Below are 26,148 nucleotides of genomic sequence, written 5' to 3'. Positions count from 1 at the left end.
ATTTTATGTCAAAGAAAATCCCATTTATTTTATTAAGTTAACTGAATTATTATGAAAATCTTTGAAAATTTGCAAAGAAACAGTTAAGCTTGAACTACTTTGAAATGAGGCATGGAAACCATGTGAAGTCAATCACAGTTTGGGAGTTATTAACAACATTTATGGTAGTAAAAAAATCTAAATCTTTTTTTTTTGTTGGTATGTTAAGCTGCTTTTTTTCTTTATTTTGTTTTTTCTGTTCAGCATTGCTCTTTGTTTAATATTCACACCTGTCCAGTGTCATCACATCACCTGCTGCTCCTTCAGTGTATTTCCCCTGAGTGGTTTCAGTTGTTACCTGGCAGACCTTTCTGCCACCTTGTGTTATTGTTGTTGCCTCCTAGTTCTGTCCAAGAAGTGAGACGGGAACACACAAACTAACCAATGAAAGACGTCTCTCCGAGGTAGCCTCTGCGTCTGAGCACCACATCCAGGTGTTTGTCCTCCTCATCCACCACATAGTACTCTTTCTCCAGAGAGATCCAGGCCCAGTCCAGACGGAACTGCTGATCCTTAAGCTTGTTTCCGCCTGAAATTTCAATAAAAAGCAGAAAAACAAAAACCACGTTGGTCATTAAAAAAGGTTTCACACAAAAACTTGCATGTCCCAGTGGTTCAGTTGTAGCTGGAAAATGACACAGGGGAATAATGTGTGAAGCAAAAGGTTCACAGAAAACTGGATGAAGATGAAGCCTTTTAATTATTGACAGCATGCGGGCCAAATGTTCACAGCACGTTTGCCTTCAGAATATTTTATAAAGAAGCAAAAAGGTTTGTTATGCTTGCATGTAAGTCCTTGTTAGTCTGCTCTGTGATCAGTTGAGGTGGATTGTGTTCTCTTTCCTTCCGCTCTTCAAGTGGTGTCAGCTATGCCAACCAGCTAGTGTTACTAACCAGATATTATATTTTTTCCAAAGCTAAGCTTACAAAACACCTCAATAGTTAATAAGCTGTTAAAAATGATGTTTTGAAAATGATGCTTTGGGTGTACACAATACCCTCAGGGGTGAAAGTGTGTGGTAGTAAATATATCACAGAAGAAACACGTCCAAAACTAACTAAACAAAAATTGTGTTGTTTTCTTGTCTGGCCAAGCAAAGATGAACTGCACCACATTCATGTAAGCTTTAAAAACCTAAACTTGATTTTTTATTTTAGAAACCTCCATTGGGATCAATTTCACACATTTTAAAAATGTAATGATGCCCCTTTAAAAGCTTCAAACTGTGTGTTTTTGCATTTTTATCATCAAGTAGGGGCTACATCCAGAAGAGGGGCTGCTGTGTTGTTCAAATGGACCACTGTGCAACAAACAGGAGTATAGTTTTTGTCACTAATCCCTAATAAAGAGTAAAGATGATACCCATCCATCTTCAAATGTAGCGCACCACACAGCGGGACTCTCTGTCAGGAGGAAACTAACATGGTTTGCAGACATGGTGCTAAAATGCAGCAAAGGTGAAAAGTTCAGCACTTTCCAGCTTGGCAAACATAGCTATAACATGCTGAGGTGAGGACACAGCTAATATAATCAGAGCTGCTCTATTCTCCAGAAAGCCTGCAGGCTAAGTTCAGGCTTCACTTAACAAGCAAAAATACTAAATGCACACATTTCCAATTCCACTCTGTCTGCAACTTTGACTTTCAGTCCAGCTCTCACACAGTAAAGGCTGCAAAAAAATGCCTGAAAACCTTATTGTGGGTGCTTTTTAGCATTTACACGTTTTTGCGTGACCTCTCAGTGAACAGACAACAGGGATCTGAAACAGTAGGCTTTACAGTGTCTCATCCTCCAGTCCTATAAAAGGATAAAAGCCCTCTCACATGAGCTGACCAGACAAAAAAGGAGCTTTGAAATTATGGTCAACAGAGCTAAATACACTTCGCTCCCCCTTCAAGGACTTTAACAACAGAAGTCAGCACACAGGCATTGTTTTTTTATCTTGACAAAATAAAAGGATCATTACTTCTGTCTAACATTTTCAAGGAACAGTGTTTTCTGAGAAAACCATGCAGGGAGAAACTTTTGGATGCTTCAGTGCTGACATTTTAATGTTGGTTTGTCATAAAGGATATACTTTACACGCTAATCTCTAAGAGCTGAGCTGTCAGATAGGATTACTTTAGAACTAAAAAGCCTCAATATCAGAAGACGTGTGACCTAACTGCATAGTAATGTGTTGAGATTTCTTGCTGTGAAGAAGCTGCGAGACTAAAGACTAAACTGCTTCTTAAGTGTAAAACTGGAAAATTTTTCTCTTTCTTTATTGCAGATGCTTTCTTCTAAAAGTAAATAGGGAAATTCTTTGTTTTACTCAAGAAAGAAAGTTTCATCTTTGGTTGATTTTTACTTCAGCAAAATTTGCACAATTTCTAAAGGAAAGAAAACAAACACAAAATGTGCACAACTTTATGCTGCTTTCAAACTGCACTCTTGAGAGTGAATATAACTGGATGGAAATATTACATTTAAAACATGCGTTTTATTTAACCCTGAGATTTTCTCTTTTTTTCAACTTAAAAAAAAACATTGAATGATTTTCCCTTTTCCAGCTTTCATTTGAATTTCTGTGCGTTTTTTTTCTTTGCAAATTCAGTCCTAATTTTGTAAAAAACATAATTAGCCCTTTAATCACTAAAGAAACAGGTTCAAATTTGAGCTTACCCACTTCACACTTAGTCACAAAGACCAGGTTAAGCAGAATTAAATTCTGTGGTAATATAAACCAAAATAAGAAGTCCACGCAGGTCTTAAGAGGTTTATAACAGAGCAGCATTCCCTGTGTTTATGTTTTTTCAACTATGGTTCTACTACTAATTCTAGTGGATTCTAAAGAAGAGAAAAACAGCCTTGCACTGAACACTACGGTAGTGAAGTGTTAACGCAATCAACTTAAATCTGTCACAGAGAAAAGTGGCTTTGTGCTGTTATCCAACCCTTTACATTAGTAATGTGTTGGATATCGGTGCAAAGCCGCTAAAAAAAGCTGCTTTTTTCTGCATTAGAATCAGCTGTTTTTTCTCGTTGATGGTGTAAATGGTCAAAGATTTACGATATGTCAAAAGGCACGAGTTACTTAGGTGTCGCTGGTGACATCTCTGGTGTTAAAGGGTTACACGCCTTTAGAAATACATCCTTATTTTTAGCTTCTTCAAACTCAAAGCTCACAATCCTAATCGTCTTTGGTCCACTTGCACATTTTGTTCACTTCACCTTTTTTCACACTGGCTAAACTGCACCAAGGCTCACTTGCAAGTAACTTGAAGCAAAGTTCAATTGGACCAAGTGAGAGTGACATCCCCCACAGAAAATGACTTACTTCAAAATAAAGTCAATTCAGTCGCCACTTTTTCGCTATTTGGACACCGCCATGTTGGAGCAAGATAACATCAGTAAGCAGTGTTTGGTTCAAGTCGGGCTGAGTCATTGTTTCTATGGGAACCACTCTAGCCAATCCAGGATGGGCTTGTTGGAATTCCACATCCCTGTCACTTGAAAATGGCCTTGGGAGAATCTGTTCATCCAACATTTCAAACGTTTGTCGTGAGACCACATACTAATATTGATGCATCTGATTGCACAACTAAATAACCAATATAGAAAAAAAATCAGGACAAAAATTAGGATTAACAAGAATTTTTTTTAAAAGGGTAGCAGAGCAAGACTGGTTATTATGACAAATATAATAACCGAGTAATAGCTATGTATTTCTCAGTAGTTTGTGGGATTTTGGCTTCTTGGAGCCAGTGGGTACTTCCTGTTTGGTTTGCGGGGGGTGGGGGGGGTGGGGGTGGGGGGGTCACTCAGTCCCGTTCTCATATCAGTCGATAGCTCAAATAAACTGACCCACCTGCAAAAATAACATGGACTAGCCAAGTAAAAAACTCATCCAACCCTCTCCCTTGGGATGAATGGTTTCCAGTTTGCGGAAATTATCCATTAACATTTTTTTTCAGCAAACAGCTTTTGATTTAGTTTGACAAAAGAAAGCAATGTTCTTTTCTAAATTCCATTTTGAAAGGCCTTAAGAGAGAATCTTTGGTATCAGATGCTATTGATAAACACTGAAATGAAAAGAGACAAACCAATGTCACTACTGCACCTTTTTCCCACCGAACATCATCTTTTTTTTCCTTCTTCAAATCGGGTCTCACAATGACCTACACCTTTTATTCTTCATTCAAAGGTTTTTCTATAAAGACACTGAAATTCTAAGCAAAAAAAGGCAGTCTTTGCCTGAACAAGAATAATCTAATGAGACATCAAAACAAAAGACTTGCAAGTCTTTTGTTTTGATGCAGGTCTGAGTGTTACAGCATTGGTACCTCATTCATCTGACCCTAATAACTTTAAGAGACCTTTCTCATTATCAACGTCTAGAAGAGATTATTACTGTCTCATGTCTGCATTGTTAAATAATATCCCAATAGAACCTTTTTTTTTTTAGCTCGGAGGGCAGAACCTTTAGTCCAATCTTATTCCAATCTTGGAATAATGATTCTCTAGCCCTCATCAGTATTTTGTTAGTCTTCAGACAATTTCAAAAAGTCTTACATTTCTGCTCAGTAGGATAGAATACAAATAAGACAGAAAGGCAAGATTTTGTGCCTAAGTTATTAACCCTATCATAACAAAACTAAGCATGTTTGAATTTTTTTTCTTGCCTCAAGGAGTGCTTTTACAAAATGTATCTTTGATTGTGATCAAATAGTATTTCATCTGTTTGTGCAGAGAATGAACTGTAAAAGCAATCATTTTTATATTTCTGAATTGAATGTGTTTTAACACATGTAAAAGCAGAAAAGACAGAAGTAAAAAAAACATGTTGAAGAGATAAATAACATGAAATCTGTACAAATTCAAATAATTAAGCATTAAAAAAAGAGTAAAACTGCTCTTTGCTTCCCCACAAAAAAGGAAGAAAAAGGAGACACAGAGAGTCAAGACCCCATTTCACAGTTGAATGTCTGATTGGACCCGCGGTGCCATGCTGCAGTCCTTGAGGGGCCACTCTTCTGCTTTTGTTTTCCCTAAAATCTCAGCTAATTATCTTGATTGGATCGGGTCTGTTCTGGCAATAAGAAACTTTCCATTCCATATTCTGCACATATGTGCCTGTATATTAGTCCAGCCACTTGATTGTGGCACCCCATGTATGCTTTCCCTGCTATCATCTCACACCCTGCAGTTATGTGCTGGACCTCTTAAGTCTACACCTTGGGTCTTTTCTGGTGTGGTAGATCTGAGCCTCTATGGCTCTGGTGCTCAGGGGTTGTTCCTGAGCTGCCAGGATGAGCGCTTCAGTGCTGTCCTGTAGGCCAGCCCTTTCTAGCCATTGGTAGGACTTCTTAATATCAACCACTTCAGTTATGGTCCGGTGGTACATCCCATGCAGGGGTCTGTCCTTCTCTGAGGATATGTCCTCCAGGAAAGCATCCTCTGCTCTCCATTGCCTGAGACATTCACTGAGCACACTGTCAGTTTGGGCTTTGAGTTTAATGTATTCATGCATCTTGGATGTTTCATCCTGGATAGTGGCTTCCACGCTCACAATTCCTCTGCCACCTTCCTTACGGCTAGCATACAGTCTCATGGTGGTGGATTTGGGATGGAACCCTCCATGCATGGTGAGGAGCTTCTTGACATCCGTGGTCTGTATCTCTTTCTTTGGCCATCGTATTATTCCGTATCTGATAACTGGCAGTGTGTAACTGTTCATTGTCTGGGTCTTGTTCTTGAGTTCTTGTTATTGTTATTGAGCTGGCTTCCCAGGACTTGCCTTACTTGTTGGAGGTATTTGGCTGTTGCAGCTTTCCTTGTTGCCTGTTCCAGGTTGCCGTTTGCCCGTGGAATTCCAAGGTACTTGTAACTGTCCGGAATGTCTGCTATTGTTCCTTCTCGGAGTGAGATCCCTCCTGTGTGGACTGTACCTTGCCTCTCTTTGTCACCACCCAACTGCATTTCTCTATCTAGTCCATATCTATCTATCTATCTATCTATCTATCTATCTATCTATCTATCTATCTATCTATCTATCTATCTATCTATCTATCTATCTATCTATCTATCTATCTATCTATCTATCTATCTATCTATCTATCTATCTATCTATCTATCTATCTATCTATCTATCTATCTATCTATCTATCTATCTATCTATCTATCTATCTATCTATCTATCTATCTATCTATCTATCTATCTATCTATCTATCTATAACTATATCATATTTTCAAATTAACAGCCTGTGCAAGCACTTAACAAGCTCTATCTCCAGCTAGGTTTGCATATAAGTGAGCTCCGCACTACACAGAGCCTACATATTTTGTTAGGTTTTCAGTTTGTAGTTTTGCCATAATACCATAAAAAAATAAAACTGCCCGGAAAAAAAATCTGTTTCGCTTTCATAGCTTATCAAATGTTACCAGCTTGCAAAGAAAAAAATCTGCCAGAGACAGAGATCTCAGAATTGTCACATCAAATGTTTAGTGCAGATCCCCTGAAATTGCATTTTTTATGGCTCTGCAGTAAACACAAAGAGCAAAAGCAGCAGTGCATACATAAAGGTGAACTATCAGGCACAGATATGGAGTGAGCGTGTGAAACCGGTGTCAAATGTTGTGTGATTGCAGGCGTGTGTTACAGTGCCAACATCCCTGCTTGTGCTGTTTTTGATAACGAAATGTTAGATCTTAAACTGAAACAGTTTGAAAAGAAACAGATGAAAACAGTTGTGTTTGTTTTTATTTTTTCAACTATGAGGATTAACATAAAGTGACACTCCTCCCAGAACAGCAAAGCTGTTCCTGCACAGCATTTTCTCCTGCTGCAGCTAGAGTGGTGTGGTCTTCTCCCTCATGCCTCCATCTGTCTTTGGTTCTCCTTTGTGTTTGAATCCCCAGATTCCAGTGGCAAACAAACGGATTTATGCAGCCAACCATCTCAATGATCTCTCCCAGAGAAAACTCCAGAAAAACAAATTACTTTGATTTGCCCTCCACCAAAACAGGCCATTTTAGCTTCAACAGGAATCCAGAAAATCAACCACTTGGCAGAAATGGTTCAAACTATTTTTTTTTTTTTTTTGCAGCTTCAAATCATGTTACCTTATTTTGACTGAAGTGTTCTGGCTACTCTGCTGAGAGCTTTAAAAAATGGAGAAGGAATTAATGAATGAATAGTAAAATCCAATGAATGCATGTTGCTTGTTTGTTTCTCCTTTTTTTTTCTTAAGGCATTTAGGTTGACATTTCACCGGAAGAAAAGTTATCAGTGCACCAAAACGGAATTTTTCCTGACATTAATACCTTAAACTTCATCATTTCCTCGCCTGCATCCTGTAGCCACAAGGCACGGCTGTGCTGCAGAAACACCTGAAGCAACATTGCACATGAAACCATAAGAAAGTGACAGCTGGGGTTCTCTCCTTTGAAGTTTTTGAGTTGCACCTAATATCCTGAGGTTTTTCAATGATTCCTGCAAAGACAGATATTTCTGACCCTGGGCATAGCTGAAGGCAAGAACGCTCTGGGACAGAGAAGCAGCCTCCATGTGTTTGTGTGTACTTGTGTGAGACACTCTACATCTGTGAGCACATTTGCCTTTATCTGTGCCGAAGCGGCAGCATGCACAGTATGTGTGAATGCTGATCGACAACCAAAAGCATTTTCTGTCCTGTAGGAGGTAGAACTTCAGCAGGGATGTCATTTCTAGCTTCTCACTGTGCCTTCTATACAATATTTTAAAGGTACGTGAGCGCAATACAGCTTGGGACATTTTGGGACATCTCATTTTTCAGTTCTCCTCTCTGCTTGCAGTTTGTTAGATGATGTGTCCAGTTTCTGCCACAAAGCACCCATTTCAACTTGAATTATTTCAAGGCCGGATGTGGTCATGGGGAAGCAAATGCGGTGACCCCCCCCCCCCCCCCCCCCAAAAAAAAAAAAAAAAAATTCAGAAAAGAAATAAAAAACAAACAGAAAAGCAACAGCAACAAAAAATTCTCAAAAGCTGAAATATAAGACAAAAAAATGTAAAGATGGATGGGCAGACAGATGAACAAATAGACAGACAAAAAAAGAAAAAAAAGGAAAAATGCAGCCTCAACAGGGCACAAACCTGTGTCCTGTGCCCGTCCCAAGCCCAATAAACACTTACAAGTCATATTAAAAAGATTAAAGAAGAAGATAGATAGATAGAAATATTTTGGTGACAGGATGGTTTTCTAAGCATTTAAGGGCTAGGAAGCATATGACACCCCAAATTCTCAGCACACCCAAACTTGGCCCCTCCCCACGATTTTCTACCTGCACCCATTGACTGTAAAAACAATCGACGGCTAAACCCCTTGTTTCCAAATTGGAAGGAGCATTGCTTTGTGATACAGGCGCCGCCATGTTGAAACCAGTCAACTGAGATTAGCCGATTGCTCGGAGTCAACGTATCCATGGCAACTACTGTTGCCACTGTCACAGATACGTTGACTCAGAGCGACTCGGACCAAACAATGTCGACTGGTTTCGCCCTTATCAGAAGGCAATAGTGAGGGATTTGACCTAATTTTGCAAAGCTGGAGGTAAGGGATTCTCTATGGGTGACATCACACCTACTCATCCATTGTTATTACTGTCAATGCCTGCACCCCATAGTGGGGCTGGCTAAATCTGGACTTGACTTATTTACACAGCATCTACATTTAAGCCAATAGTTTGAAAGTAGTGGCTTTGAAGCAGCAGAAAAAGGAGCTTTTATCCACTGTGTACTTTGAAGATGAAGATGTGGTCTGAGTAAAGACTGTACATGAGGTGTGCTTTGAAGTGCAGAACCTTCATAAATAAATCTAAATAAAAAGCAGATTAAAGGAAATTGCTATGGTGAGAATGATTTTTTTGGGTAAACTTAGTTTTGTTTCATCATTGAATATACATTTTACATAAGAAGATGAGGTTATAAATTAGAAGGAAAACAGGGTAATGGACTAGATGATATAAAAATAAAAAACAGATTTGATACCAATAGTTGGGTGCAGTGTATTCACAATGTCAAAAATGTAAATCCTAACATTTGATTTCATTGCTTTCCTAAGATCAGAAGGTTCTTTGGTCATACTCCAATGTTCACATTTCACACATCATCTGTCAAGCTCGGGGAATACCGAATCGAAGGGGGTTCGCTCCTTCACTCAAGGTAAGGACCAAATGTGTATAATAGAGAGCATTGCAGATTGTATAGCATCTTACAAATGAGAGATCCATCAGCACTCTGACAAATTGATAACGGAAGGCAGCAAAACCTGAAACTGTTAACTGGGAGTGAGTCGATTCCTGTCATAATAAACCACCACACTGAAATTAATGAGATAGCAACCTTAAGGCTGAATCTCAAGAGGATAAAGGATACAGATTGACTGCCAGACAGACAAAAATAACACTAAAGGACAAACTATAGTATGAACGCAGATGTTGCACATTGTAGGGAAATGAATAAATCACAAAGAACAAAGATCTCAAACTGACAGGAAGGCGATGAAGAGGATGAAAATGGGAGAGCTGTGACTTAAGAGAAGTGAGTGATAGTCAAGTCTTCACTCTATAAAGACAAAGGGAATTTGCTCCTCAAGCCAGGGAAGAAGTAAATTTTTTGCTGAATTCAACTATGTAAAATTTCATCTGTGCTCAATGTTTTACAGAAAATGTTAGATTCCCCTGAGACATGTCCTTCAAAGGATGTGACCTAAAACCTGAAATATCTGCTGACTTTGATCATTGCTTGAGTCTTAATTCTTTTTCTTTTTGGTTTGTTTTATTTGCAGGTTGGCATTGACGCCTCCCAGATTGACCCCACCCCCTTTGAATCTGTCACAGCTACCTGAACTTATACATTTGCGTCTTTTTTTAAGGTATGGTGGCCCTGAAGTGCAAATTCATTAACAAAATACTCATAAAAATGACAATAAAAAAAACAAAACACATGTTTAAAAAACAGCAATATATTTCAGAAAACAAAACAAAATATCAGAAATCCAAAAAACATTTCGGAAAACAAAAGTAATTTCCAGAAATCTAAATAAAATGTTAAAAAACAAAACACAATGAGAAACCACAAAAGGTTGGTACTATGGGACATCGCTGAGGGATGATTGTATCCAACATCGCTTCATTCCAAAATACTTTCAGTTGAAATGATGTACAAATGTCCTCCCCAATCAGCGATATCCCATTACAGTTTTTCATTGTATTTTGTTTTTTAACATCTCGTTTTGGTTTTTGAAAATTGCTTTCTCTTTCTGAAATGCTTTTTCTTTTTTATAGTCCAGCCACAAAACACCCTCCTTTAAAGTTTCTAAAAAAATATTTACATGGTTAAAATGATTCAGGGGGGTCAGCCAGGTGCAGAGGAGGCCCCCCTACAGGGGCCCATCCGACACCGGGAGGCATAGGCGAGCCCAGTGTCAGGACCCCCAGGCCACATGACAAGCGTGCTCCGCCGTACAGAGCAGCAGCCATTGGGGTCACCGGGCGCTGGACACCAAGCGCCCGGTGGGACCGGGATGAGGCCAGGTCCCAGAGGGCCCAGGAGCAGCCCACCACCCAGCCGGAGCCTCGTCACCGCAGGCCAGCCCTGGTGTCCGACCCAAGTAGCCCAAAGATTACGACGCAACCACAGCGCCACCCCTACCTCCCCCCACACAACACTACCCTATACAGCCCCCTCACCCAACACGTTCCTCAACCCCTCCTCGCCAGACCCTAGAATCTTGGGCCTACATGAATCAAGGTGTCTAATATGCGAGTAAAAGTGGAGGGCCGGTGCCGACGTTGCCCCAAAGAGAGTTACTCCCGGCCAGCCCCGCCAGCATATCTCACCCGTCCGATTCCCAGGGCCCTATGTGTATGTTTGCAAAATTTTTTGGGTGGGAGCGGGAAGGAGCAGGCTGATGGGCACAACGGGGGAAGAAGGCTCCCCCTGAGCGACTGGCCCCCAGCCAGCCGCAGTACGCACCTCACCTCCCAGGGCGACTGGGAAACCAGAGGGAGTCCAGCCAGCCGCAAATAGAAACCGGGACAGCGCCAGCGCAGAGAGACAGTCAGCAAGGAAGGGGCCCAGCGACGCACCTGAGGGGCAGAAGGTCCAGCACCTCCACTCATACCCCTGACCTTTCTAAGGGACTAGCACTACGCCCCCGCTCCCCCTCCCAGGGCCTCCCCCCCCAGAAAAAATAAGAAGAAAGAGAAAATAAATAAATAAATAAAATAAGTTAATTAATACAAATAATAATAATAATTAAAAAATAGGTAAAATAATTAAGTAAAGTGAGAATAAATAAATTAAGCCCTTTGCCCAGAGAAACCCAAAAATAAATGCAATAAATTAACTCCTGTATCCCTCTGCTGTGGATGCATCTTTGACCCCGGGGGCCAGGCCCCCTAATCCTTCCCCAGCCCACCGGACCAGCCAGAACCCAGCTCAACCCATCACCATCCCACCCCTACTAGCTGATGTGACTAATCAGCTGGGACCAGGGAGAGTCTGAAGTCGACAGATAATGTGTAGAGGAAGTGGACTTTATCTCTAAACTAATATGGTCTGACGTGAGGTTTCTGTAGTGATTAATGTTAGATTATTTTTAAATTTCCAGTTTAGGAGGATAGTTTTCTTTGCAATACATATAGCGGTGAGAACCATGTGTGCCTTGTTGGATTCTATGTTAATGTTACTTAGGTCACCTTGTAAACAGAGTTTGGGACAGAGTTTTTTTTCTTATCAAGAAAGATATGGATAGATTATGAATCAGGTGTAATGAGAATTTGCGGAAAAACAGGATAAAAATAAGTTAATGAGGAAGCTTGACTCGTGTGTGTTTGTGAGCACGAATTACTACTGCTGCTACTGCTTTAACAATTAGGTATTCATATTTACAGTGGGAAGAGCAGGAACTAAAAAAAATAAAATAAAATAAAAAAAATTAAAAAAATGGTCCGCTGCTACACAATAAAGATCAGCTGAGTTAGTTAGTTACTTAGTTTTAAATTACTTTTCACTTCTTTTTCTCAATTAACTTCCTTTAAATATTAATAAAAAAATAGCTAAAGCTTAATGTCACATCGTCTGTCCAAAAGGCGCAGCTTGAGCTAAACCAGCCATGTAAAAATTATGACTTTCAAATAAAAAATCAAAATGACAGAGTTAAAGCAACTACTGATTTGCTCTTTATTATTCCGGGAAATAAGTATTTCAGTGAAATACATGGAAGCACAGATTTTAGAAAAGCCTGAAGAAATCCAATTTTTATGTAAAACTCAATGTCATTATGAACATTAAAATGCAGCTGATCAGTGTCTGCTGGAAATACCTCAAAATAAAATGTACAATGTAAAATGTAAAATGTTACCTGTTGTTGCAGTAGATGCAGAGATCATGGACACAGATTAATATATACCGTATATGGTTTGAATTAAGAAATACATTTAATTTGCCAAATCCATGAATGTTCTAAAAGTTATAGGAGTTAAATTACTTTCTTTTCTTTTTTGTGTTTCAAATTTAAAGACCTCTTTTTTTACATAACAGTTTTTGTTATCACTTCAAATAATCGCCAAAATCTTTAAGCAATTTCATTATGAATAGTTTCCAGTCATTTCTCAATCTCCGCTGCAGTTTGTATTGTTCATTGCCATGTGTTTCTGATGATCCCAAAGCCAAACAAAAGCCTGAGAAAGATACTGCGCTTCAGCCAATTTGAGTTAAATATAGAGACCCCGGCTGGTCTTAACCTGTTAGAAAAGGTTCCTTCTGACGCTCTTTCCTTGCAGATGAGCCTGTAATAGGGCCGCATAATTACCAGTGGCTCCCTCAGAGGTCTGCCCAGCCCCAACGCTCAGGGCTCTCATTACTGCAGATGCTGCCTGGGGTCCTAAATATCAAACATCTCCTTCTGCTGGAGGCTTGGCCACCCTTTCGCCTGCAGCAATCCCTCAGTGCTTATATTCCTCGTGTATGTGGGGAATTGTTGGCATAAATGTGCACCACTTTTACATAGGCTTTAACTGTGGTTTTCATCAAAAAGAAAATAAAAATCAAGAATATTAATGTAATATAGTTATTTACTTCTTCTAAAATGGAAACTTGTGATACACATTTGGTACTTTTTTCAACAACTGCAAGTCTATTTATCAATTCATCTTCTACTCCATTTAATCCCTTTCGGGATCACGGGGCTGCTGGAGCCTATCCCGGCCACTTGCTGGCGAAGGCAGGGGACACCCTGGACGGTTCGCCAGTCTGTCGCAGGGCCACAATCACACACATGGACAATTTAGAGTAACCAATTAACATATAAATAATGTTTCTGGGCGGTGGAGAACATGCAAACTCCACACAGAAAGGTCCCACATTGGTGTTCTGTTTCTTGCTAGGCAAGAGCACTAACCACTGCGCTACCATGATGCAACCCAACTGCAAATATATATATATATATATATATATATATATATATATATATATATATATATATATATATATATATATATATATATATATATATATACATACATACATACATACATATATAAGATGCCATCACCTCTAATCTGTCCCTCAGTCCAACCCTAACACCAGACTGACAAGTAGTCATCATTTAATTAGCTCGAGTAAAATTACTGTCTCAGTTCAGAGATGCATTCCACTTAAAAACAGGAATGCATTAGCAGAGCTGGGCTGACATATAAGCTCTGTGAAAGTCTTGACTGCTGCATTACAGAATTTAGCGTTAATGCAATCTGACAGGTCCTGCTGTCACATTTACATACGTTACAGGTCATCTCGTTTATTCTTTGAACCGTAAAAAAAATGCTGTGTGTTATTATTGCAATCAGGAAGGCTGTTTTCCTTTTTTTTGTTTTTTGTTTTGCATGAGGTAGACATCTTATCCTTTCCCAAGTAAATGAATCCAACATAGCATTATTTGCAGCCAAGATTTATGGAAAATAGACCTGCACATTTCTCAGAATACATGCCTTTCATCACAAGAGCTTTGAGTGACAGATCATTTCATGTTTAAATCCCAAATGGAAAAATAAAAAATCTGTGCAAAATACTCAATTACACTTCACTGATCTGTTTATTAAACCTGCTTGGTGTAATTTACATAATTAATATCCTTTTGAGCTGGAAAGAAGTGGCTGACATCTGACTTTCAAGTCTATTAAGTTTACAAAAAACTGAATTGTCTGAGCCACAGTGACAACATTACAAACATTAGATGTGGAAACATGAGACTTAGCAAATGTGAGAAGGGTTTTAGCTCACCTTTATCCTCGACAGAGAAATAGAAGACATCAGATGTTGCGTTTTCTTCATTCCGCAATACATAGCAGATGTGCAGGTCATCAATGTCGGCTGTAAAACAAATATAACTTTAGTTTTTCATCTGCTAACTTAAAATCATGCAATATATTGGAAACAATACAAATTAGATGGAATGCATACAAAACTAAGACAAAAAGACCGTTTTATAAAAATCGAATTTTTCACATTCATTCATTGAAGAAGACAAATGCCGGCCATTTTGACTGCTTTCTGAAGTCAATGCGAAGTCAGGCATGATGACAAGTTAAAACAAACTGGTGGATGCGTTTTAAATTGTATGCAGGACAGATTTGTCCTTGTCAGGATTTGCATTTGGGGATTTAAAAACCCTTCATGTGACGTTTCATGCTCACTACAGAAATAGCCTCAAAGAAACTTTGAAGTTGTATTACTGCTTTATGGCTTGTTCAAACACTCCTCTCTGTCAAATAGCTTTTCAAAGATGGAAGCTGTCCCACTTCAACCACAGTAGCAGCATGTCCCTACTACAATACACTCTCTCCTTGCTATCAGCACTCAGTTTGAACAATTTTTCACCAGAAAAAAACCCTTCTGTAATCCATCAGACAACCCAAGTCATTTTTGCTACATTCAGAGTTAACAAAAACACTTAATAAAAATTAATGAAATGTTGGGAGCAACAACTGTTCATGTCATCAGTCTCAAAAAACAGGTGATGATGGTTCTTTAAATGACAGACGGGGCAGGAATGTTAAACACAGGATTGTAGTACACATCTGTTTCCCTAACATCTTTGGATTACAGGCTTGTGCTTGTTTTTTTTTAACCCTTTTTTTAAAAACATTCTCAGCCAACATCGATTACAGTTCTGGACAAAAAAAATCATCAACAGTGTGAGAGGGCTTGGCCTCTGCAAACCACCTCCTTGAATAATAGATGTCACAAGAAGGAAGTTCATAAAAGTATAAAGCCTTGACTCCTGGCTGGGACTTTATTCTCATGCTACATGTGGCCTTCTGCTACTGCACTTTCCCTGATTATTGCCCCTCTATTTCTGTCATAAAGTGTTTTTTTCCTGGGTGTTTTCTGTATTCAGAAAGATTTTTGTAGGTGTTGTAGGTGGAAGGACCTGGTCTGTGGCACAGACTCGAACTGGAAGACCTTCAAAATATAAAGCCAAAACTGTGAATGGAGGGCACAATGTTCATTCAATATTTAAAGAGAAGGCCTCCTGGGATGTGCCCTGGAAACAGGACGAGTAAATAAAGAGAAAAGGGTTGTCTTTTTCACCTGACTGAGTCCTCTGACGAGCCTGTTTGCTCCTTCTGACTCAACCTCCAAAGAGTCTTTCCTCAATGTTTTCTCAAGTCAACTACCCCCTCCACTTCCCATGCAGTCTCTTCCCCCTTTCCTGCACTCGCTTGCCTCTCCTTCCTTCAGCACTCTTGTCTCATCTTTGCCCTTTTTTTGTTTCAAAGGCTGGAGTCGAGCAGTGACTGTCAGAAGTGTCTACCTCCCGCAGGCTTAAGAGCTATTTCTCACTCCAACTCCTCAGCCCATGTCTGTGCTTACACCAAGCTGGTGCACAAGAAGGTGAATTTCCTTACTTGTTGCTTTAATTGCCTCAGCGTGATGATTACTTCGCTTTAAGCCACAATCAGAGGCATTTAAGTCTCAATTCTCCCTGCTGTATCAGTAAGCATAACAGGCACTCCTTCAACAATGTGTTGAAATTCATAAATAGTGGGCAAAGCTTTCCTTTTTATGTTGATAATCAAGTCTGTTAGACCTTTTTTTCAAGGTCTTACTTTCCTCCATAAATTTTTCAGGCAACATTATTGTCTTAACCTTAGAATGTTCCACAACTTGAATGTCACTTCAACCTTTTCACACAATCCTCAACCTTTGTTTCGCTTCATTTAACAAGAGCTTGGTACTGAACATCAGATGGGAACATTTCCTCTGAGATGCCGAACGATCAATTATTTATCTTTAATGTCTACAAAACATCAGCCTCAGACTTTGGATGAGTATTTATAATTTGATATGTTAGGTACATCTAAATCAGAGCCTTATACTACCTACTGAAATTCCCAGGCATGTGCCTCTTACTGTATATAGCAGAAAAGGTATGATTTCAAAAGAACCTTAGTGTGAACATTTGATTGCAACTTACTGGTTTTCTGTATCAAATCACACTTGAAAGAAATGTAATTATTAGATCACAGAAAGTGTAATTAAAAACTATCAGAATGGTGTTTTGCAGCTCTGATAGGACCATTTATTTTCTATGTATAATGCCGTAATTAGCCGATTTGACAAATATTGCTTCAAATTGTCCAAATTTGTTTAAGAAACCTAGGCTGATTAAAAGAATGAAATAGTAAGTTTGATATTAGAATGTAGATAACACATTTAAAGTTTAGTGAAGGGTTTGTTTTCATCTTACCTTGACTAAATGTGTCCACAGAGTTGTTTCCATGCCCCAGATTAACAACATATCCATGTTTGGGTTGAGTAGTGATGTGGAAAAGCAGTGACGCCGGTCTGCTATCTCTGTCTTCTGCCCTCAGTACTTTGGGACTGATGGGTAATCCCAGGTGACCTGTGGTCAAAATCTTTAGCGTGAGCGCACCTTTGTTCACCACAATCTGGGGGACCCCATTATCGACAGCTACAATAGTGATCTTCATCGTTTGAGGGCGTCTGGTCTCATAAACTGTGTCAGGGAAAACAAAGAAGTCTGTGTGTGTGCCATCGGTGATGGTGAAGGAAATAGAGTCCTCTGATGATTCAGTTCCATCGTGTTTGTAGCTGATGAGATTCTCATTAAGGTCTTGTTTGGTGAAGCTGGCGACAGGTGTTGATTTGTTGAACAGAAGTTTGCCATGAATTGGCAGTTGGGTGACGGTAAATCTGATCATCTTCTCGTTTGTGTCCTGGTCTTCAGCATTCAGCTCGAATGGTGTGATCAACTTAAGTTGTCCTTCCGTCACAACTAGACTTTTTATGGTCAAGACGGGTTTCTTGTTATCAACATCAACTATAGAGATTCTAAAGGTTCTGAAAACCGGGTTGTAGCCATCGGTGACTTCAAACTCAAAACTATCCATTTTGACCTCATCGTCTGAAGTGTGGACGTAAAAAATCTTACTTCCAGCCAATTGGAGCTGGGAAAACAACACAATGGGCATCCCAGGAGTATCCGTGCACTCCAGATGGCCTCTAACAGGGGCCCGAGTGACAGTGAAGACCAAGTTCTCATCCGGACTGTTGATGTCAGAGGTGCTGAGAAGGTCTGTGGTCAAAGTCACTCTACCACCTTCTTTCAGAGAGACACCTTTACTAACCACATCAGGAAAAACCATGTCAATGCTTCCAACAGTGATGTAAAAGTAACGATCAATGAGTGAATTGATGCCATCGGTCACATCAAATTTGATGAGGTCTCGAATCCCCTCTTGTCCGTTGTGTGTGTAAAGCACAAGACCAGCATCGATTTCAGCTTGTGTGAAATTCATGCCGAGTGTGACATTCTCCAGAGACCCAGATGAGGTTTTTCTTTGAAGGTGACCTTGACTTGGCCCAAAACGAACGATAAATGACAGTGTGCTGTCATCTGAATCTAAATCAGTTGCTTTCAGCACTTTGTTGTTAATCTCTTTTGTTTCTCCAATGTTTACTTCAAGGCCATCATTGATAGACATCCTAGGGGTCTCATCATCCACTGGAATGATCATAACCATGGCTGTTTTCTGCACAGAGTACTTTCCATCTGTCAGAATGACTTCAAAACTATCTTCACTTACCTCTGAGTCATCGTGTTCATAAATAATACTTGAGGCTTCTTTGATCTGTTCTAAAGTGAAATTAGTCACTAGAACTGAGCCTGTGGATAGCTGGTTTAAAATTGTGCCATGTTTGGGAGGTTTGGAAATTATAAATACAAGTTCTTCAGATGGAACGTCAACATCAGCTCCATTTAAAATTGGTGTGTCTATGACAATGTTCATCCCCTCCATTAAGACGATTTCCCTCAAGTAAATCTCTGGTTTTTCATCATTTGCAGGGATAATAACAATTGGGAAGATGTGATTTTCAGAAAAGTTTATGCCATCTGTGCACCTTAGCGTGAACCTATCCTCCACAGGCTCTACTCCTTTGTGAATGCTTTGCACATAGTAAATACTCCCATCCCTGATGTCTCTGATGGTAAAAGCACTGATGGCTGTTCCTGACCTTGACTTTTCTGAGCCTGGGGCAGGAGATATATTTTCCAGGTAACCTGCAGTGGGCTGAACAATGATGGTGCAAAGGATATCATCTGATGGGGTGTCCTTATCTTCAGCATTCACATGTTCTGGGCTGATGGCATATTTCTCTCCTTCAATGACACTGAATTGTATTCCAATCCCGACCTGGGGGGCCTGATTATCTACAGGAAGAATAGTGACTCGAACATGGACTCCGCTGACTTTATTGCCACCTACAGTCCAATCATCAGACATGTCTGTTAGGGTCAAATTGAATCCATCTTGCAGGATGTTGAGACCTATCTCCCCACTAGTGTGTGCATATACAACCACCCCATTAATAACGTCAGCTTGGGTAAATCTAGTGGCAGGCAATCCTTTGACCAATATTTCACCCAAGGATGGAGGATCTTCCACAATGAACGTCAGCTGGAGGTCATCTGTGTCATCGTCATGTCCTTGAATCACATCAGTTGTGATTTCTGTGGCACCATTTTCCAGCACATCTATTCGAGAGCCGACGGTTCCCGCGGGTAGGGTGACTATTGGAGTTTCATCATCAACTGGCTTTACGTGAACTTTGACTGTCACAGTTACCACATGAATCCCGTCACTGACATCCAACAGAAATCCATCATTCACTGTCTCCTCTCCATTATGCATGTACGATATCTTTCCATTTGAGATATCTGCAAGTCTGAAAGCTCCTTTTTTATCCAAGTCTGAAAATGCAAACTGAATATGGCCGTGCTTAGGGGGCTGGCTCAGAGTAAAGGTTATTTCCTCACTTTTTGTATCAAGGTCTACAGCATCCAGTTCTGCTTGGGTGATTATATGCATCCCTCGTTCAAACACACCAAAGCCAGTGTTTGTAATCTGGGGGGGCTTGTTGTTGACAGGCTGCAGGTAGATGGTAAAGGCGCCTTCAGCGCTGTTTCCAGCTGTGTCTTCAACTGTGTAACGGAATTGCACAACATGGGCTGTGATTCCCAACTCAACATCTGGGGGGGCATAGGATAGCTTATGGTGGTTGACTTGAGCTTGTGTGAATTCTGTCACTTTAATGTCAGGGTTGTCCGTCAAAACCAAAGAACCAAACGTAATGGGGTTATTTTCATCCGTATCCATTGGGGGCTGGATAACCGTGTATTTGAGGTCACGGTCCTCAGAGTCCAAATCGGTGTAGCGCAACACTTCTTTGCTAAAGTGGGTGACCTTGTACTCCTCGACAGTCATCTGCAGGGTGGTACCAGGGAATAACTCAGGGGGTACATCATCAACCGGTAAGACTCGGATAATGAATGAGTTTTCGCCTGATAGGTTAGGGGGGTCGTTGTCATCCTGAACAGTGAACACAAACTGATCTGTGACCGTGCCGGAGCTGTGAGGCCCTGTGTGTCTGTAAAACAGCTTTCCATCTATGATGTCTTTCTGAAGCCACTCTGACACCTCCTTCTCATACACCTCATCTTCTGTATTGAATTTCCACGAAGATGGGTCTTCTGGGGCATCCGACTGTCGTAGCAGCACTGTGCCAATTGTGGAAAAAGGCGGAACAATGGTGAATTTAATGGTTGAGTCCTCAGAGTCTATGTCAGCAGCACTGAGCATGTGAGGAGATAAAGGCACCATTTCATTTCTGAAGAGCACCAGACCAGTGTTGGCATTGATAATCGGTGGCTCGTCATCAGTGGGAACAATCGTGATGGGGAACAGGAATTCCACCTCATTTTTCCCATCTGTCATTTTAAAGACAATATTGTCGCTATATGTGTCGCTTCCGTCATGCTGGTACAAGACAATCCCTGTTGTAAGGTCGGCAGATGTGAAGAACTTGCTGTGTGAACCGAGAACTAAGAGGTCCCCATGCCGCAGCCCGTCCACAACTGTGATGGTGACAGCATCTAGGTTGTCCTCATCGCTGATCTCCAAGTTGTGGGAGCTAATGAGGGGCCGGGACTGCCCCTCATACAGCAGCTGGCCTGTGTTGCGAGTCACAATGGGGGCCAGTGTGTTCATCGGCTTCACAACAATCATAAAAGCAAAGGGATCTGAGACGGCTCCTTCAGTGTCAACCACCTCAAACTCAAGCTGGAAAATCCTCTCTGTGTCTGAGTCCAGAGAAGGTGGCACATACGCTATTTTCAGGTCACGCAGGTCTCTCTGGTAGAAGGATGTGATTGGGAGGTTCCTGTCATCAGTACTGACTATGTAGCCCTCCTCATAAGATAAGGAGGAGGTTATGTTGAAAATAAGCTCTTCCGGGTCTGACTCTGCATCCTCAGCGGCGAGCATGTCAGGTGTGACAGCCGTCATCACAAACTGGCTCACCTCCAACATCATCATGGAAGCAAAGCTGGGTTTAGGAGGAGTGTTTTCCTCTCCTTCCTTAATACGGACCATGAGATGAAAACACTCCTGCTTTACTAAGTTGTCCTCCTTATCATGCAGCTCTACAACCATGGGAATGTAATCCTTATTTGGAGATTTGTGGTTAAAGGTGTGCTGATAGCGGATGCCAGCTTGAGTGATCTCATCACAGTCTGTCATGGTGGAAAGTTTCCCCCCATCCAGGAGTTTTCCATATCTAGGCAGTGAGCTCTCGCTGGAAAAGAGTCCCACCTCACATTTAAAGGAGTCTCTGTCATAGGTAAACTCTAAAATCTTCTTATCAATGGGATTGCTGATCCCTTGAAGCCTCACAACGGTGAGAGGCATGTTTTTGGTGAGTAACTCCAGCTGCGTAAAAAGGACGTCAACCTCCATCATAAACGGGATGATTATGGTTTCAGTTTGTGTGTCATACCTGAGCTGCAGCCTCACTCTGTCTTTAGCTGGACTTCTGGAGCCGTAGTGAAAGTATGTCACATCTCTGGGACCGAAATCACAGGGAAACTTTTTTGGAGAGAGGTGTCCCGGTCTCTGCGAGAGCGGATCATTATCCAGGACGGTGATGCTGCACCGGTCCCCCGGCTGCGTCTGGATCACCAAATCATTTATAGGGTCGATGAAAACAGACCTCCCGAAAGGCACTCGCAATCCGTTGTTGGCCACCAAGATCGCATCTTCTGATAGCTCTGATCTGAGTGCGTAAAATAATCCGGAGCTGTCGCGCTGCGCGAGAACAATACCTGTTACGGAAAAGCACAAGAAAAGAAGTCCGCGAAGCAACATCTTCACTGACAACCTGCCGAGGTGCTGCTGGAGAAAAAAATCCCGTGTCTGCACAAGAAATGCATTAAAATAAAAATCCCAAAGTGTTGGGATGGAGCGGAACGCATGCACGGTGACTGGCGTGATCCATCTGCGCTCCGCCGGACATGCTCAGCAGAAGCAGCACGCACGAGTTTTAACTTAAGACACTCGGAAAACGCTGCATGGAAGCGCTGCCGCCCATCTCTGCATATATTGGAGGATTTTGAAGCTTTTTTTTCCCCACAGAAATGTCGCCAGTGGACAGCGATGTTGGCAGTCACAAGGAGGAGGGGATAAGAGGAGGAGATGAATTTGTTGGAGGCTGCACATCACTCACCTACTTTCTCCTGGTCTGGGTTTTCCTGAAAAAGGGAGAAAAAAGACAAAAACAATGCTATATTTGTCAACGAAAACCGTCATACCAAATGAGTTGTTCTTACATTTCACCTTTATAGGTTTTTATAAAATACTAAAAAAATAATTTACATCCAAAAAGCCGGCTTTGAAAAGGCAGTAAAAGTCTCCTCTGTGGCTCCTCTTTTGTTATGTTTGACAAAACAGTTACCAATGCAATCATTATCCTAAACACAACATTGTAGAATCAGATTTTTATGATATTTTGCCACCCCCCAACACATTGAAAGCTAAATCAGTATCCGCTGAATAATAGTGACACTTTTAAATTAAAAACTGCAGAAAGTTATTGATTTTTCTGACAAGCCGGCTGTCTGGTGGGTATTGGACCTATAAGAAGTATAGGAAAACACAATTATGTTGTAATAATACATCAATGGAAAAAGCAGCTATCAAAACTGTTGAGGCCTGAGACATTTGTTTGAGCAGAAACAAGAACAAAGCTAACGTGGAAAGAGAAAAAATAAAAAACTTGCATGTTTTTTTTTTTTGTTCCATTCATTGCTGAAGTTGGAGATGGGAACGAAAATTAAGCGTCACCCCACTTCTGGAGAAAAAAGAGGAATATACGCAGATCATTATAATTTAACAATAGTCGCCCGTTATATTCTTGTTCTTTATTCTGATTTTATTTTTCTTCCTGAGTACATACATATGAATGCTTAACTTAAGAATAGTCTGACCACAAAACACAGCACAAGAAATATACAACAAAAACTAATGATTTAAGAGACTCTGTCATTATTTCATGTGTTGTTGGTTTATGATAACTTTATTTGCTGTTTCTTGCAGACAGCCACTCTCTTAGCTGCTTATTTCTTATTCATAAATGCATTTTTCTGTGTCTTTCTTTTAGCTGTGTTTGGAGGCAGCTATGACTCAGATAAGAAAAAAAAAACTAATCTTCAGTAAAGTAAAGTAAGAAAGGCAAATTATCTGCTTATATGCTAAAACAATCCAATACCAAACGGTAAAAATGTTTGTATTTACTGTATTTCCTGCACCATAAGGCACACTTAAAAACATTTTTTTTTTCCAAAAACGACAGTTTGTTTTATAATCCAGAGCGCCGGTAGATAAATTCTGGTTGTGTTTACTGATGTCGAAGCAATTTTGAGAGGAGGTGAGCTTAGTTTCTAGGTTGGAACCCCTTTTGTCTTCAGAACTGCCTGCCTTTGTTATGGGTGGCATAGATTCAACAAAGTACTGGGAGTTTGGTCCATATTGACATGACAGCATCACCCAATTACTGCAGATTTGGCGGCTGCTCATCCATAATGCCAATCTCCCATTCCACATCCCAAAAGTTCTCTATTAGCTTGAGACCTGGTGACTGTGAAGACCATTTGAGTCCAGTGAACTCACTGTCATGTTCAAGAAACCAGTCTGAGATGATTCCAGCTTTATGACATGGTGTGTTATCCTGCTGGAAGTAGCCTTCAGAAGATGGTTACACTGTGGTCATAAAGGGATGAACATGGTCAGCAACAATACTCAAGTAGGCTGTGGCATTGTAACACTGCTCAGTTGGTACTAAGGGGCACCAAAGTGTGGCAAGAAAATATCCCCCACACCATTATACCACCACCACCAGACTGAACTGTTGATAAAAGGCAGGATGGATCCACTCTTTCATGTTGCTGACGTCAAATTCTGACCCTACCATCCGAATATCACAGCAGAAATCCAGAATCTCCAGACCAAGCAACTGTTTTCCAATCTTCAGTGTCGTCTTCTGTTGCTGTAGCCCATATGCCTCAAGGTTCGACGTGTTGTGTGTTCAGAGATGCTTTTCTGTAGACTTTGGTTGTGAGCAGTGGTTATTAGAGTTACTGTTGCTCTTCTACTAGCTTGAACCAGTCTGACCATTCACCTCTGACCTCTGGCATCAACAAGGCATTTCCGCCCACAGAACTGCCGCTCACTGGATATTTTCTCTTTTTTTTCAGACTGTTCTCTGTAAACCCTAGAGATGGTTGTGGGTGAAAGTCCAAGTGGATCAGCAGTTTCTGAAATCCTTAGAAGTCATCAGGTACCAACACCAAGCCACGTTCAGTCGCTTAAATCACCTTTCCTTTCCATTTTGATGCTTCGTTTGAACTGCAGCAGATCCCCTTGACCATGTCTACATGCTTAAATGTATTGAGTTGCTGCCATGTGATTGGCTAATTAAAAGTAAGAATATTCATCAACACTTAAAGGCCCACTGCAATGTTTTTGTTGTTTTAACACATTCTTGTGGCATTTTTTTCTCATGATGGAGGGCATATATAAAGACAATTAAGCGTAAAATTGCATTTCTGAGGTTTTTTTTATTCAAATTGTTGTGCAGATGAAAAGATGCCATTGGAAAATATTTTTAGCTGTGACGTAAAATTTTCAATCGGCGGGGCACAAGCTCCCCGCTCCGCTCCATTTCAGTGCATAGGTTTGCAGACACATTGATCCATATACGTTTTGGTTTTTATTGTCTTAGCTGGCATCTGACTAAGAACTGACTTGGATAGCTCCAATGTTGCTCACAATTTTTGTTGTAGCGGTATTGGTTGGTTGGTGGTATGAGGGTCTGTGTCTAAAGAAAGTGTTAACAAAAGAGTTATGGGATGTGTGGGCAGGCTTACTCCGCTGCAATAATTCTGGCAACAAAAACAACATAACTAACGAGGGCTAAAAACATCATAATTAAAAGACCACTGCGAATGGTCTTAGAACAGATAAAAATATTTATTGGACTGGGACTTTAAAATAGTTTGCAACAATTTGTCTATTTTATTTTTTATGTACTATGAAAAATGACATTTGAAAAGATGGTGTTTCTGCCCTTTGACTTTATTACAGCAACTTTAATCAGCATCTGTAAATCCAAATGTGCTGTTGCTTTGGTAACTGTGCCAGTCAAGTGCTTCAACAATGGCAACCATTAATAACAGACAAGTAGGTCTAAAAATCTACAACTTTATTGAAGCACTGTGGAAGCACACCCAGTATGAGCATCAGACTAATAAATCATTTTGAAAAAAAGTAATTAAGATCACCTTTATGTATTTCTTGTATTCCCTTTTATAAATTTGATATTGCTATAAAGGTAAAATGTCTTAAAACCCTGATTTAAAATGTTTTCTCACAAAGTAGACAGCCTTGACTCTTCTAAATGTTTACTCAGCCCAAGGTTTAGAAAATACTTCCTATGATTACCTTTCGTGCTTAAGTCTCCACCAGCTTCATTAAAATGCCAGATGATTACAGGATTTTAGTGCCTTTGATTTCAAAGTAAAAGGCAACCTTGGTTTTTTCCATCTGTCATTAACTTTCTTTGTACAAACACAATCTTTTTGTGCCTTCATACGACAGAAGCCACTCAGATCCATGCACGTTGGATGTGCACTGTGGGAATCCATTAAGCAGATTATACTGAATCCCAAAGTGTAAGGACAAACGGGGCGTGTGAGGCAGAACAAAGCAAGGACACAAAGATCATGATTAGTTTGACAAAATTAGAGACTCCCATGCATTTTCACCTGGAACTTCACACCACTGTGCTCCGTTCCCACAATAAATCCAGAGAAAATAGATAGGAAAGGTCAGTTCAACTGCCCCAAATACAGATATCTGATGGTGATGGTCTGTTCCAATATGACTCATTAACACTAAAAATTGCTAAAATCTGCAGCCGATTTTTATCATTTAACAGGAAAGTTTTGATGCTTCAGCCTCATATTTCTGGCACATTTACACACTGCAGAAGATGGGGTTCCTTCTGTTCAGCAGCTGTGCTGCTGTGATAAGGCAGCGCTTGGAGATTTGGTGTTTGAGTGTGAATGGCTCACTGAAAGATTCCCACTGTCAGCTAATGACAGGGTGAGGGTCAGGTTTCTGGAAAATTGTTGCATTTGCATAAAATCCTGACATCAATGCCAAA

At 40.5% G+C, this 26,148-nt stretch overlaps 1 protein-coding gene and 1 long non-coding RNA gene across 2 annotated transcripts in view; one reads left to right on the top strand and one right to left on the bottom strand.

Annotated features, from left to right (window-relative positions):
* The window catches only part of frem2a (FRAS1 related extracellular matrix 2a), a 66,355-nt gene extending 44,356 nt beyond the window's left edge, over positions 1-21,999 (bottom strand). The window contains exons 1-3 of the mRNA XM_004076299.5: positions 16,817-21,999; positions 14,347-14,436; positions 422-568 (exon numbers count right to left, since the gene is read on the bottom strand). Coding sequence (XP_004076347.2) covers positions 422-568; positions 14,347-14,436; positions 16,817-21,794 — 5,215 coding nt within the window. The 5' untranslated portion in view covers positions 21,795-21,999. The remainder of the gene's footprint in view (positions 1-421; positions 569-14,346; positions 14,437-16,816) is intronic.
* Positions 9,123-15,946, top strand: LOC144983794 (uncharacterized). Its single transcript, XR_013647603.1, has 3 exons — positions 9,123-9,225; positions 9,851-9,937; positions 15,846-15,946. It is a non-coding gene; the product is annotated as an uncharacterized LOC144983794 (long non-coding RNA).
* Positions 22,000-26,148: the final 4,149 nt, after the last annotated feature.

This window comes from Oryzias latipes, chromosome 14, assembly GCF_053564925.1.
Source record: "Oryzias latipes strain Hd-rR chromosome 14, Olatipes_Hd-rR_3.1".
Lineage (NCBI taxonomy): Eukaryota > Metazoa > Chordata > Actinopteri > Beloniformes > Adrianichthyidae > Oryzias > Oryzias latipes.
This window is presented reverse-complemented; position numbering and strand designations above follow the sequence as displayed.